The following is a 14,182-nucleotide window of genomic DNA, read 5'->3' on the forward strand; positions in this document are numbered from 1 at the left end:
GTGGATACAGATGATTCGGTTGGATGACAGCAACTTATCAATGTCTGTAAAGAACTGACTCCCTCTTGGGCTGTAACGCTTGAAAAAACAAAGTGTACAGAAGATACGTGTGGTTGGTTGGTGAGGCCGCTGGCTGGAGTTCAGACAGTGGGTGGTAGGTCCAGGTGGGGCACTGACATGTATGGGCCATAGGGGGGCACTCTAGTCTTGAGGAATCACAACTGAAGGAAAAAGAGAGCATACAGTTAACCTTTAAATGAATGGCCCTCTACTAGAAAAGTTACATAGTGAAGCTTTAAGTATGTAATATTTAATGAATGTTGAGAGATATTTATAAAATGTGTTATGATCAAAAACATATTTGAATAGCCCTTGGCACAAAACATGCCTTTGAAAGACAAGACCTTAATGCAAAATGTGCTCGTGTATACTTAAAATGGCTACTAGTTGCATGTATGTAGACTATATTGAGTATTTGAAATGGTCTGCACCTCAGATGCCCCGTGTCGATCTTCAGTGGATGACTCGGTTTCCCTGACAACCACAGCCTTCGTCACCTGCATGTCCGGATGCTGCTGCCTGGCCTCCTGGATCGCAATGGCCAGGGCCTAAAGGTGAGCAAACAAAAGTCTCTTAAACATGTTAAAATTGCAGGTTTTATGTCCCTGAATTCCTTTTAGCCCATTAAAGTAATAATAATTGCAGAAGTGAATATTAGTTTTCAAAAAACATAATTGTGCTCCTACTTGAGTAATATTTTTATAGTGTAACAGCACTCTTGAGTCTTGTTGTTTCTCTTCCCACTGTGAGTGTAAGTCTAAAAGGTACAAAAGTGCTATGTTGACAGTATTAAATGATTTGAATATTGGTGTTTCTTGCATCTCTCCTTCAGATATGACCTATACCAGATTTTATGCATAATATTTTGTCCTACCAATTACTTCACTTTTTTTTAAATTACTCAGATGTTACATACAGAGAGTTTTACAGTTACTGTTACTTACTTACTTCCCCAAATATTTTTTGCTTGAGTGATATGTTGGACCTCTCAAGTAATATTATTTTGAAGTTGTGGTAAAATTTTTGGCTACTCTAGTTTGCTTTTTTATGTTTTCGGTGATGTAAAATTTAAGTTTTATCAGTTATTATCGGTAATATCAAAGACCCCACACTGAGCAAAGTTAATTTATTCATGACAAAAACACTAAGATCCACTAATGTGGTTCGACCCACAACAGAGAGCGTTAATTAGCGCCTGCGGCTACATCCAAGAGGAGTAACAAGATTCTGCAACTCTTTTTTTGTAGCCTAGGAATTTAGAATCCTATTAGATTTTAATGGTGTGTTGTTTTTACAAATGTTTGCTTGTATAAATGAAACTACTGTTCATGACTCTACGCTCCATGTGGTCTTGTGCACTCAAGCTTTGTCCATTTTAAAGAAACATGTATTATGACGACATGAAAATGATAAAAAGTCACTGTATTTTATATTGAGCTTATTGTAATACTACCAAAACTACTACTAGCACAGATTTTGGTGTGTGTGTGTTTATTTAATTATGTTATATTATATCCCCATTAGATATTTGTTGTTTAATGACTGCTCAGAAAGTACAGCACCTATACTGGATTTTGTGAAAAAATATGCAGTTAATACTTTGAATTCCTTGTTTCTATATTTGGTTGACAAGGCCGGACTTTGAGTAATGGTACAAAAATAGATTCCTCCAAATATAATCTCCTGTGTTTTGTTTTCATCTGACCTGCTCCTGGTCTACGTCATCGTCTCCTGTGATGATGATCCTCTTTTCGATCCTGGTCTCGGAGTACCCTCCCTTCACCGTCTGAAAACATGATGAAAATGGATATAACCCATTTATCTGTCTCTGTAAAAGCTGGGCTGATTGAACTTAATTACATATTAATGACATGCTTAGCAAATTCAATTAGCGCTGCATTACTTTGGTGACATGAGTGGTGGCTGAGGTAACATTTTCAGTCATGAGGATGGGCGACCCGGCACTCTCTCTGCCAAAAGTGCTCATATGAACCTGGAAAATGAAGAAAAATATTCATGTCATCTTTAATAAGTGAGGCTAGCAGAACAAAGGGCGAGGCTGTTCAGTAAAAGTATGCCTTATGCCTCATCAGCTACAAAAGTAATCATGTGCAATTATGTTAATCGTGATCAGTACAATACACGGAAGTCACTTTAACTGCTCTTTACTTTATTCTGTCCATATGCTGGACTGTATAAACATAGTCATAGCCACATGTGCAATCATTTCGTAGTTATTTTTACTGCTGGCAGCTAGTGTTATATTTGATTATCCTTACACTTTTTTTTTAAATCATATATCAACTCTATTCAAAACATGTATCATACCCATTTGATTCATTTTATGTTTGTTTATTCAAGGGACAGTCCAGAATTTTGGACATAGGACCTCATTTCCTTGTTAGCCTGAGTGCTGGAGACGTGTGGAGACACTTTTTAAAATATTCCATCCAGTCCTTGTATTTGCAGAGGTCACTGGTGCTAGGCTAGTGCATGTCAATGGCCATAGTTATCCTGCCATTAAAACAGTCTTACCCACTCCACAAAACACCCGAGGCAAAACAATTATTATGCCAGACTGTAATAATTGTTTTGTGAATGTCTGTGTTGATAATTTTAGAAGTAAAAATAACCTTGCATTTGAAAGATTTGTCTGAGCAGCAGCAGCAGCGAGTTGTACTTCCTGATAGAAAGCTTGGCAGCGGCGGACTGATATCACCTAGCACCCATTCCGCTGCTGCTGAGAAAATAGTCCCTCAACATGTGACAATTCATGAGATGCAAGATTAGTTTTATTTCAAACATTATTCTATCAACACAGACAGTCACATTGATAGTCTGGTGTAATAACAGATTTGCTTTGGGTGTTTTGTGGAGTAGGTAAGACTGTTTTTAGTGGCAGGCTAACTGTGGCCATTGACATGCACTAGCCTAGTACCAGTGACCTCTGCAAATACAAGGACGGGTGGAATATTTAAAAAAGTGTCTCCACACGTCTCCAACACTCTGGCTAACTAAGAAATGAGGTCCTATATCCAAAACTCCACACTGTCCCTTTAAAAGTCATATATTATTAAAGGTCCTTGTGAGCTCTAAGCAATGTTTGAATGTTGTTGCTTCAACAAAAACATACCTGGAGTTGTGTTTTGTTTTAATTTATTAGTCTGTCTACAGGTCCAAAGCTCAAAATCCTCTGTTTCACCTTGTGATATTATGAAGTGGTTGTTTTCATGTTAACAGCTATCTTTTAACTTTTGTTCAGTAGAGATGGGCAGTTCCAGGGCTGAAATATTTCATATGATTCTAGCGAAGGTGTGCAGAGTTTAAACTCAGTGGAGCACTTCCTGTATTACCACATGATATCACAAGGTGGAACAAAGTGTTTTGGGAATAACTCAGCCTAAATATGCATAACATGTGTGAATGAAACAAAACACAACTCCAGGTATGTTTGTGATGAGGAAAAAACATTAGAACAGAGATCAGAAAATAGTGTCATATAGGCCCTTTAATAGCACCTAATCTTATTTTTTGATTGCACATTTCTTTTCTCCTGATGCTCTTGAACTTTTTGTTGAATTTCCCCATAGTGGGACAGATTACGTTTCTTTTATCTCATCTTAAGTGGGAATGTGGAAATGTAGAATAAGAAACTCACTGGAGAAACACTTTGTCTTGTTGAGTAGGGCGCATCACTGAGACTGCTAAGACCATGATCCTAAAATGTAAAAGAGGGAGATTAATTGGAGTAGTTTGAAGCACTTGACTAAATGTATTTTATTACTCTATTAATATAAGATGAACAGATGCATAGTTAAACCCAAGGTCACTCAATTACATTACATTATCTTCTGTCTTGTACCTGGTCAGTGAACTCTACGATGGTGGTGGTGACCTCTGCTCCGTTGGGCTGGGTCTCTGTGCGTACATCTGTCTTCCTGGGTGCTGGAGTAGGTGTCACATCACTGGCTTCTCTGCTCAGAGGTGTCACAGCCCCCACCCTACTGCTCTCTCTGTCCACAGATGACGAAACAGGCACCGAACGCTTTGGCTTTTTGGGAACCACAGGCTGAAATGTAAGAAATGCACAATTTTACACTGTATATTTGCTGTGACTATTCTTTTATTAGAATTTCCAAGTAGCTCTGTCTCGACCTTTGGAAACTTTTTTCATGTATTTGGAATCATTAAAAGTCCTCCTAATGTCATCTATGGAAGGAGAAAATAAGTAGACAAGAAAAACAAGTGTAAATACAAAAAAAAAAAAAAAAAGATTTCAAAATTCCCCTTTGATTTGACAGATCCAAAAAGCTGCTCTTAGCTTCAAATCTTTTTTTAAGCTGATGCCCTTCCTGATATAACCCTCACTTATTTATTGATTTGGCCTTGTTAGCCAAATGACTTACAGATTTGTTAATTAGCCTTGTTTGATATGTCTGCAAATTGTATGCACAATTATTTATAGGCTTGCTGTGGGTGGCATCTCAAAATAGCACAAATACCAGCTTCAAAGAGGACAAAGAAATGTCTGTAATGCTCAGAACGTCTTACAGTGTGAGAGAGAAGGAGGCTTTGTGAAAACAAGTCAGGGTTTAGTTTATTTAAGGTGTTTAAATTTACCTTTACTTACCTTTACCTTTAAGTATAGCTTCAAAACTATTGAACATTATTCAATTGGCCTATTTCTGGTGATTACATTAGAATAATCACATGATAAACACCCTACCTTACCTTATCCACAAATGCAGCAGTTTTGAGGATGCTCTTTCGCAATTGAGCCATCATTATGTAGTGTTACTATTTTCCTTAACACATCTCCACTACTCCACCCCTATTTCCATTGTAAATGTCTCTGCCTGACAGGGTGTTAGCAACAAGGTCTAAACATTCCATCTCCACACTCCAACCCTGTGCTTTTGCATGGTTTGTTTTGAAAAGTTTCTCCTGGTGAAAAAACAAAATCAATTCAGGCAGAAACTTGCCTGTTTGTTGACCTTTCCACTCTGAGCTCAGAGCACATGCTGCCTACCTGTCTGATGACCTCTGGTCCCTCAGTCCTCCGGGGCACATCTGACCGCACCTCCTCCGCCTGCACTGGCCTGGTGGGGGGACTGCTGCTGACTTTGGGCAGAGGGGCGGCCACTAGAGGGGGCAGTGGTTCTGGGGGGAGCTGGTGCAGGAGGTCAATGCCCAGACACAGGCCCCGGTCTGGGGACAGGTCTCTCTCTCCAAGCTCGGACATGCCTCTGGAGAACTCCTCCATGCCACTGTGCAGGTCTGTGAGCACAGTGAAGTCCACCTCAGCCTCCAGACTAGATGTGGAGCTCACCGTTATACTGGAGCACTTTCTCTCAATGCCCAGGTGAGTCTCCTTAAGGTACAGGCTCTCATGGTCCTGGTCATCCTCGGAGACAGAGCCCAGGCGCCGCTCCCACGGCTCCCTCTGTCACAGTGCATTGCATTTAAAAAGAGCAAGAGATGGGTCTGAATAACAGGTATGCTTTAAGTACAAAGTTTTATATAATGCCTGAGGATTTTGCTTTCCAGACACATATTCTAAAGTGGAAAAAGTACTTACGGATGCTTCATTAGGAGGCTCTTCATGGATGGCTGGAGTGGGAGGAGTCTCCTAAAAAACAATAAACAAAAACATCTCCTGTAACAGCAGTGTTACCACTGTCACTACAATGAGCCTCACGGAGTCAAAGTACTGACATGAAATATGGTACGAACAACTATTTAGTGAGCCACTATGATTATCATGTCCAATGCTGTTAGGCTCACTGTTTGTATAATGCGTCAGAGCATTTTGGATCAGACAATGAGTTCATTTGTAAATGGCTAAAGTTGAAAAAGCACCTTACCAGCTCTACATGCACTGTCTCTAAACACCACTCTAACATGGGTGCCATGGTAATGCCATAGTAATGCCATAGTAATGCCATAGTAATGCCATAGTAATGCCATAGTAATGCCGTGCTGTGGGACCTCTGAGTGCGCGTCAGGAATGAGGGATTCATATCCTCAGTGCTGATATGAATGCCTGAGCCCTGGGACGATTGGCAGCTCTGCAGCTCTGATTACATCGTATTCACTTCCTCTTTGTCACTTTCTGCTACAGAGATGCCAAGGCAGAACATTTGGCTCAAATGCCCTTCTCAGCCATTTACAGGAACGCCACAGATATTATGTAAAACAGATTTCAAAGAAAAGCAAAGGTGAACAAAATGTCTTGCGCTCCTTGCAACAGCAGCCACCCTTTTTCTGTGAGGATGTTGGAAGGAGAGATACTTAAGGTGAATTACAGGGACAGTTGAAGCTTAAGCAATGGCAAGTTTGCTTAAAGGCCCACGGCTCTGAAATGGCCAAGCAAATGTCAAGCTTTGCCAAATAGCTCAAAGGAAAAGGCACTTAGCTTCCTGGTCATGGGCGAGAGCTAAGTCGGGCAATGATGCGATGCCAGCAGACGTGAATAGTGCTTTGTCATTCACAGTCACATGAGGGCTGATGTATGAGGGGTCTTGAGTTGAACATGAGAAAAACTAGTCTGGGCCGAGGCTCATGCAATGCTCCACTGTCCCCTGACTGACAGACAGCTTTAGGAGCAGATGGTTTACCGCTTGCTTCCTGCTGCTTGTCTCCTGGCTGGACGTCCTGTGGTGGATGTGGCTGGTGTCCACATGGCTGGGACGATCGCGGGACCATTGGGTTTTCAGTGGAAGACTTCGAGGAGGGGCTGAGGGGACCTTGAATTCTGTGTTGTTTTGAATATGCTCTTCCTGTCTAGTATTCCCTGTTGGTCCAAAATCACTATGCTGTTTTTGGTCTAGCAAATCATTTCTGCATTGTGTTGCTGCTGCTCCACTCTGGTCCCTAATGACTGGTGGGTTTTCTTTTATAATATTTTGAGTTGCAGCATTATCTGATAGCATCCTTGCTGTCTCACTGGATGTATCTTGGATTTTTTCAGACCAAGTAGTTTGAAAGCTTGTAGTCACTTTATTGTCCTTATTCAAAGATTTCTTGGATCTTTGCGGTTTTAAAGGAACAACTCTAGTAACTTCTGAATGCACATTCTCAGTCATGGCGCCCTCTTGAGGTCTCTTGGAAGCATCACAAGGTTTGCTGTCACTCGTTTTGCTACCATTGTCCTTTGGGTAAGATTCAAAACTGTGACAGTGCGCAGCATATCCGTTTTCATGAATGGCATGTGTGGTGAATCCTTTGTAATGTCCATTAGTCATGGAGGACGGAGAGACGTCCTGGTATGGGGATACAGCTTTCCTCTGTCTGGTTGCATCCCAAGGCATTTGACCATTGTTCATGTGAGAGTCAGTCCATGTTTCTCTACTCGAAGATGTCCTACAAGAGTCCACTGTTCCATCGTAAGCCTGGTTGTCAATCATTTTGGCATCACCCATCGCCTATGTTGACAAAATTGACAGTTGGATTAGCCTATTTGTACTAGCAATTAAAAAAGCCATTTGCAAAAAAAATATATAAAAAGGTAAGTAAGGTAAAACTTCATATATATTTTTTTAAAAGAACATACAAATTTTGTTTGTTTTGCAAAACGCATAACCTCACATTATTTACTATAACATGTGACACTGGTTAATAATTCCAAATCCCTCCTATGTATAGATTTCTTTATGAATTAATTCATAGCATTTCTCACTTTTAAGAATTATCAAACTGTAAGTAAGTCAGTATGTTTAAACAATATGGGGTCAAATGCCTTTTTTATTTGTAAAAACTTTTATCAGTCATTTTGTATCCAGCTTTGAAACGGTTAGAATTTTTTGTCTTTCTCTTTGTGTTTGTAAAGAAAATCTTTTCCAACACTTTCTAAAGTGTACTTGTGAATGTAGGACAAGTAGAACATAAAGAATGTAAACGACAGGAGCTAATTGTAACATATTGTGTGGTTACAGCTGAGTGAAGCACAGGAGACAGATCTTACGGGTTTTCGTTCAGGCGTTCCTCCAGGGGATGTGGAGGAGGTGGAAGAGGGGACGCGCTTCTTGCTGTTGGGCTGTCTCAGAGCTCTCTTCAGCTCGTTGATGCTCGCCTGGTGCTTCTGAAGGACATCCTCAGGTTTATCCAAAAACTGCTGCTCAGAAAAGAGGAGGCCATATTAATGTATGGAAGTGTTTCTTATATAAGGTTGTAATCATGCTAATATTTTAAAATGAAAAACAAAAAACAATACAGACACAAGGTAAATAAGTACGACAAAAACTACAATACATTATTCACCTTAATCCACCCCATCCACTTTTACTTCTGTCGGCTACCAACAATTTGCCTGGACAGCCAAAGTTATTTTATGTTGTATCACAAAATGTTACTGTAATGTACTTGTATCACATAACAACGTACGGAATACATGAAGGAAGTCAGTTGGTTTAGTAGATAGTAACTAATACACAGTTCCCTTGTGATTCACATTTTTGGTTAAGCAGAAATGAAATTAATTTCAACTGAGCATTAAAGAAAATAATAATAATAAAGTAGGTTGATATTTGTGAAATGTTCAGTGTTCATGTGTACCAACAACTATACAGTACTTCCTTTCTCTGGGTGGCTTCAAAACAGGTTACAACTTTAATGCTGTAGAGATCTGGAGCCCCTTTCAAAATCATACAACCTGAACTCCCCAAATAAAGTCATTATAGTAATTCTATAAAAACTACTGTAACTTTAATTTATCAGGTCACAATCATAGGGACACCTTTTGAAGAACACAGACTACATCTAACAGTAAATTATAGCATAAACATAAACATAGTATATTACAGAATATAAAAACAGACAAAAAAATCAGGGAACAAAAACCTTCCACAAACCATTAAACTGAACAATCAATGTAAAAAAAAAAATAAATAAATAAATAAATAAAGCAGGTGTTACTGACGGTTGCCACCAGCACATGCCAAAAAGAGAGAGCACGAGCAGTACCTCCTGTTTGGGCCGAGGTGCCACCACCACGTCCTGCTCCGACACATGTCATGTGAGAGGCGGGGTCATGTGATACAGGTGAGGAGGGGACCAGGGCGGGACAGGTTAGGGGCGGGGCCAGGGCAGATGGGATGAGGTTTGGACAGAGCAGGAGGTGGAGGGGTGGACAGACGGACGGAGCGTGCAGAGACAGAGAGGTGATAACAGCAGGTGAGTCAAAGGCAGGCAGCCACACAGACACTGAGAGCACTCAGTCACAGCTTGGACTTAACACATTGTAATGAGGACAGGACCAGCCATTTTTGAGACGCAAAAGGAGGATGCAGTCACAGACTGACTGGACACGGTATTTGGAGAGTGGGGATTGTTCTATTCTTCTTATTACAAGCATCAGCTGATGCTGTCGTGTCTGTAATTTTACCTTTTATACATTATATCTGATTCTAGGTAGTTTGGTTTTAAAATCCCAAATCTATTGCTAATTTAGTTTCAACTGTAGTGTTTCTGAAGAGGAACAACTAAGTTGTAGACTTAACTTATTACACCCAAAAGAGTCTTTTGCTTGGAGATAGAGCTCACTTGACTCTCATTGCTGTCAATACTAAATAGTCTAATGGTGTTGTTTGGATGGAAATATAAGAAGTTACCCCAGAGCAAAACTGAGTTAAGATTGATTTTCCTGACAGAAAACCCTCGCCAAGTGGGAGATTTCCATGCTGACTACAGAGTTGACACTTCCACTTACGAGACAGGCATTTAACAAGGATTAATAGGAGACATTTCGTTTAAGAAGTGGCATATTGCATGTTGAGAGCACTTATTGCTGAGCTGTGGCTGTTATCAGATCCACACATGCGTCCAGAGATTTGTTTATTCACTGAATAATGAGCAATGCTTAAGGCCATCTGTTAATCCCATCAATCCCATGCATTTCCATAGGGACATGTGTTAACAGTTAGCATAGAGAGACAGACACTGTACTCTGTGTACTATGTACTATGTGAATGGGCAGACAGTATATAAGACAAAGGTAAATGCCTGCGAAGTGAATCTAAGATGAATCCCCAGCCGGACACACTAAAGTCGGAATATATTAAATATTTCATGTCCGCTGAACGAGCATGCTCTTTCCATGGATTACACCCATCCAGGAAATCCCAATGTGGAAGAACCAACATTCCCCCCGGACATGAAAACAAGACGACGCACAGTTCATGACCCAAAACAAGCAAAACCACACAGACACACACATACACACACACAAACCCTGCGGCCAAAATACCTCGGGCTTTGAGTCTAGTGGGGAGCCTGCCTCCTCTCGCTGCAGGACGTCACAGAGCGGAGCAAAATAGAGCAGATTTGAGCAGGAGAGGTAGAGAAAGCCAAAGACTGTTAGCAAGGAGAGGCTGGGGACAGTTAGCTTTTAGGCAGGATTTGAGAGGATTATAAGGGAAGGGTAAATAGCTATGTTAAGATTTAAAGGTCACCTATTATATGTCTGATCTTTTCATAAAACGGGTCTACAAAGTCCAGAGGATAACGCTAAGATCTTCTGGGGGGTTTGTCCTTTAGCTATGGCAAGATCTACTATTTACTGAAATATCTATTTGAAGTTATGAAAGAGGCCCTACACTGTATATTACAGGAGCTCACATGAAGCACACATGAAGCCAACAGGAAAAAACAATGAGCTTATAGGTAATAAAGCTTGTTATCTAATTTAAACTTCCCTGTAATATAAAAAGAAATAACTGTACCTGGCCAATTATTAGAGAAAAGTATTTAAGTGTAAACCATAATCAATCATAATAAGTTTTTGTACATGCTAGGTGACCTTTAAATAAATGCTAGTATTAGTAGCAGCTGTTAGTTGAAAACTGATATAATTATGTAAAAATAACTTAATAAAGCTTCATAATTACACTGATATAGAAAATCTAAAAACAGTAGTAGTTGTGTCTTGTATATCTCATACCTTGACTTCGATGGTTTTGATGGGCGGTGGAGAGACCTCAGAGTCCCGGCTTGACCTGTACCTAGGGTCTGGACCCTGGTCTAACTCATGGTCTGTAAAGTCTCCTTGGTCCTGATCTTCGTAGTGGTACTGGTCATGATCCAGGTCCAGACTTCCCTCTTGGTCCAGATCTTCTCTAGACATGAACTGTGTGCGGTCACTGGAGCTCCTCTGAGACAGCTGGTCCATGCTGTCCCCAAGAGCTGAGGCTACACAGACAGAAGACGTATGATTGGTTATTAATATGTATGGAATAAAAATGTATGCTGCTGTGGTAGAGGAAAACTGTCAGCATGTTAGCACATTACTGTGACTTACTATGTTCTGTACCTCAACACATTTATAGGTATACCCTTCTAGACAACATCAAATGAATAGATGTCAGTAACAGAGAATAAGGTTTCATCATACATTATAATGTCCAGTAATGTCTGCATAAAACAGCTAATACGTTTAAAGGTCTTATATTATAAAAAAATGACTCTTGTGAGCTTTTAGCCATGTTAGACTGTTTTTACCTCATCAAAAGCATATCTGGAGCTGTGTTCTGTTTTGTTCACACATTTTTGAGCAACTCTTTATTAGTCTATCTGCATCTTCAAAGCACAAAATGCTCTGTTCCATCTTGTAATGTCATGAAGCTGTAGTTTTGAAGTTAATCTTTTACATTTAGATCAGTAGAGATTGGAAATTCCAGTGCTGAAATCATCCAAATGATTCTAGTGAAGGTGTATGGAGTTTAAAAATTGTAGGGTACTTCCTTTATTACCACATAACATCACTAAGTGGAACAGAATGTTTTCTGACTGAGAGAAGAACTAAATAAATATGAACAGTTTGTGTGTGAATGAAACAAAACAAAACTCCAGGTATGTTTTTGATGTGGAAACAGGATCAGAACATTTCTAAATTATGGTAATCAAGAAAACATTTGTTGTAATGGTAAAACATTGGTTTGAAAACATACATAAATATTCATATGTGCTACATTCAGCAGAATTTTGGCTTAGATTTGACCAATTTTCCAGTTCAGTTCAGTTTTTTTTTTTACTGACTGGATTAGCAATACCTTTATGCTTTAGAAATCACAAACATAATTTTCACACCTCCCTGTGGTGCTTCAATTAATGCTTCTTATTCTCACTTATTGTGTTTTGTACAATACATAGAGTTTCGTCCCTTTCTTTTGAGCATTTAAATCCAGATTAACATTTGCATATACATATTGTTTTGTAAACGTATTGTTTGTCATTCTTTGTTGTTTGTGTGATCCTCACCTCCATCCAGGCTCCTGGGCAGCATGTATCTCTTGCTGATAGAGCGTTCGAAGAGGGGGGCGGGTCTGTCGATGAGAGCACTGGCCTGTCTGGTCTGAGCCTGAGTTCGCCCACTGTACCGAAACTTTGAGCCAATCACGAGGAAGCCCTTAGGAGGTGGCTCTGGAGACACCAATCTGTGGACAAATGAGGTTACTGTATGTGAATTTACTAAAAATTACACAAAATGCTACAACTATATAAATATATGTCAATGTATACGTAACTATATGTTAACTGATAGTTTGTTGGTTTGCATGACTTTCAAAATGTGTTCTGCAATAGTTTGGAATAAAGTTGAAATAAGTTAAGATATTTGAGGCTCAGCATATTTACCTTGATGATCCAAGGATCAAATAAAAGAACAGCGTATCCTTGAAAGTTAGAGGAAAGCTTTGTCTGCACCACCTGCTTCCTTGATATTTTGCTATAAACCAAAGAACACCCACAACATTGACAGTTCTTGACAAGTTGAGAATTAATGTTACTTGACTGGTCACGGTAGCTGTCAATCATGGGACGTCCCTGTGTCCTTTCTTAATAAATATACCAAAGTTAAGGTTAGATCTTAAGAGAATTAATTATACATTCAATTGTCTAGACAACAGACCACATTTTTGTTTAAAGTAGGTTCAACAGGGTCTAGTACAAATACTTGAAATGTTTCCAATACATATTTTGTCCAGGCTAGATTAGCATAATTATTCACAAACAATGACAATGGCTGTAAATATATTCCTTTCCAATTGTTTGCCACTAACATAACATAATAACTTAATGCGTTTGAGTGGGCTGTAACATATTGTGTATCAAAACCTTAACGCTGATGTTTTTTGCAATTAGAGTTAGATCGCATCCACAACGCAGTGCACTAACAGTGTATTAAAATGCATGTGTTTTTACCTGAAGAAAGTGTGGTGCTCAATGCAGACTTTCCAGAGTCTCTTGGAAGCCCGATGGTTGGGCAGCTTGAAGCCTATGGTGCTTTCAAACTGTTCGTACTGAAGAGTTTGGGGTTCAGAGGTGGGGGGAGGGGGTGAGAAAGTGAGGAGAGACAGTGAAGCAAAATCTAAATCTAAAAGGAAGGAAATTCAACAGGAAGACAAGACATGCACAACAGGTCAAATATTTCAGAAATAGGGAGTCCTGACCAAACCTGACTGATCCTGTGATTGTCCCAGTGGCATTAAAGGTGGGTCAAATGCAATCATCATAGAGACAAGCAGGTGAGGAAGGGTAAGAATGTATATTTTAAGGTATTGTTTCCCAAAGACTGGGTCGCAACCCAAGAGATTTTTTTGAGGTGGTCTTGTCACAATCTGCATGTAGGTCTGCAATGTAAGTTCTGACACTGACATGCGTGTTGGGGTCCTCTGCTGCATCCTGGACTGGAACACGCTACAAAAACGCAGACAGGCCCAACTATATCATTAGAAATGTTGAAATGTTAAGACATGTTTTGTATAATTTCTAATCTTTTTGTAATTGTTTTATTGACTATTTTGTTCCAGTGTTGCTGCTTCAATTGAACGTTGAAAAGAAAAAGAAATAGGCTACATATAGATTCCTTTTATTGCTGGTTCAATTACTATTTTTCATTGATTAAAACTTGAGTAATATTAATATTTCAGAGAAACCGATCACTCAGTCAACAATATCTTCATTAATGTTCAATAATGGTCAAATCCACTTTATTTTGTGATTTACGAATAATGTCTATTGACTTGGGTCGTGAACGTTTGTGACTTTTAAAATATGGTTCCCCTGAAAAAAAGTTTGGGAAACACTGTTTTAAGGTATTTGTAAGCAATAAAAACACCTATAATTGAAT

The 14,182-nt window shown here is 39.5% G+C and overlaps 1 protein-coding gene across 1 annotated transcript in view; it reads right to left on the bottom strand.

Moving 5' to 3' along the window:
- Positions 1–119: 119 nt before the first annotated feature.
- The window catches only part of si:dkey-178k16.1 (band 4.1-like protein 1), a 36,924-nt gene continuing 22,861 nt past the window's right edge, over positions 120–14,182 (bottom strand). The window contains exons 9-23 of the mRNA XM_055165919.1: positions 13,255–13,352; positions 12,313–12,488; positions 10,997–11,244; positions 10,304–10,342; positions 9,022–9,054; positions 8,024–8,173; positions 6,678–7,484; positions 5,639–5,689; positions 5,090–5,503; positions 3,923–4,129; positions 3,719–3,778; positions 1,964–2,053; positions 1,766–1,846; positions 492–608; positions 120–221 (exon numbers count right to left, since the gene is read on the bottom strand). Coding sequence (XP_055021894.1) covers positions 216–221; positions 492–608; positions 1,766–1,846; positions 1,964–2,053; positions 3,719–3,778; positions 3,923–4,129; positions 5,090–5,503; positions 5,639–5,689; positions 6,678–7,484; positions 8,024–8,173; positions 9,022–9,054; positions 10,304–10,342; positions 10,997–11,244; positions 12,313–12,488; positions 13,255–13,352 — 2,577 coding nt within the window. The 3' untranslated portion in view covers positions 120–215. The remainder of the gene's footprint in view (positions 222–491; positions 609–1,765; positions 1,847–1,963; positions 2,054–3,718; positions 3,779–3,922; positions 4,130–5,089; positions 5,504–5,638; positions 5,690–6,677; positions 7,485–8,023; positions 8,174–9,021; positions 9,055–10,303; positions 10,343–10,996; positions 11,245–12,312; positions 12,489–13,254; positions 13,353–14,182) is intronic.

The sequence above is a fragment of the Boleophthalmus pectinirostris genome, unplaced genomic scaffold (genome assembly GCF_026225935.1).
Source record: "Boleophthalmus pectinirostris isolate CB_2022bp ecotype Guang Dong unplaced genomic scaffold, ASM2622593v1 HiC_scaffold_8, whole genome shotgun sequence".
NCBI lineage: Eukaryota > Metazoa > Chordata > Actinopteri > Gobiiformes > Gobiidae > Boleophthalmus > Boleophthalmus pectinirostris.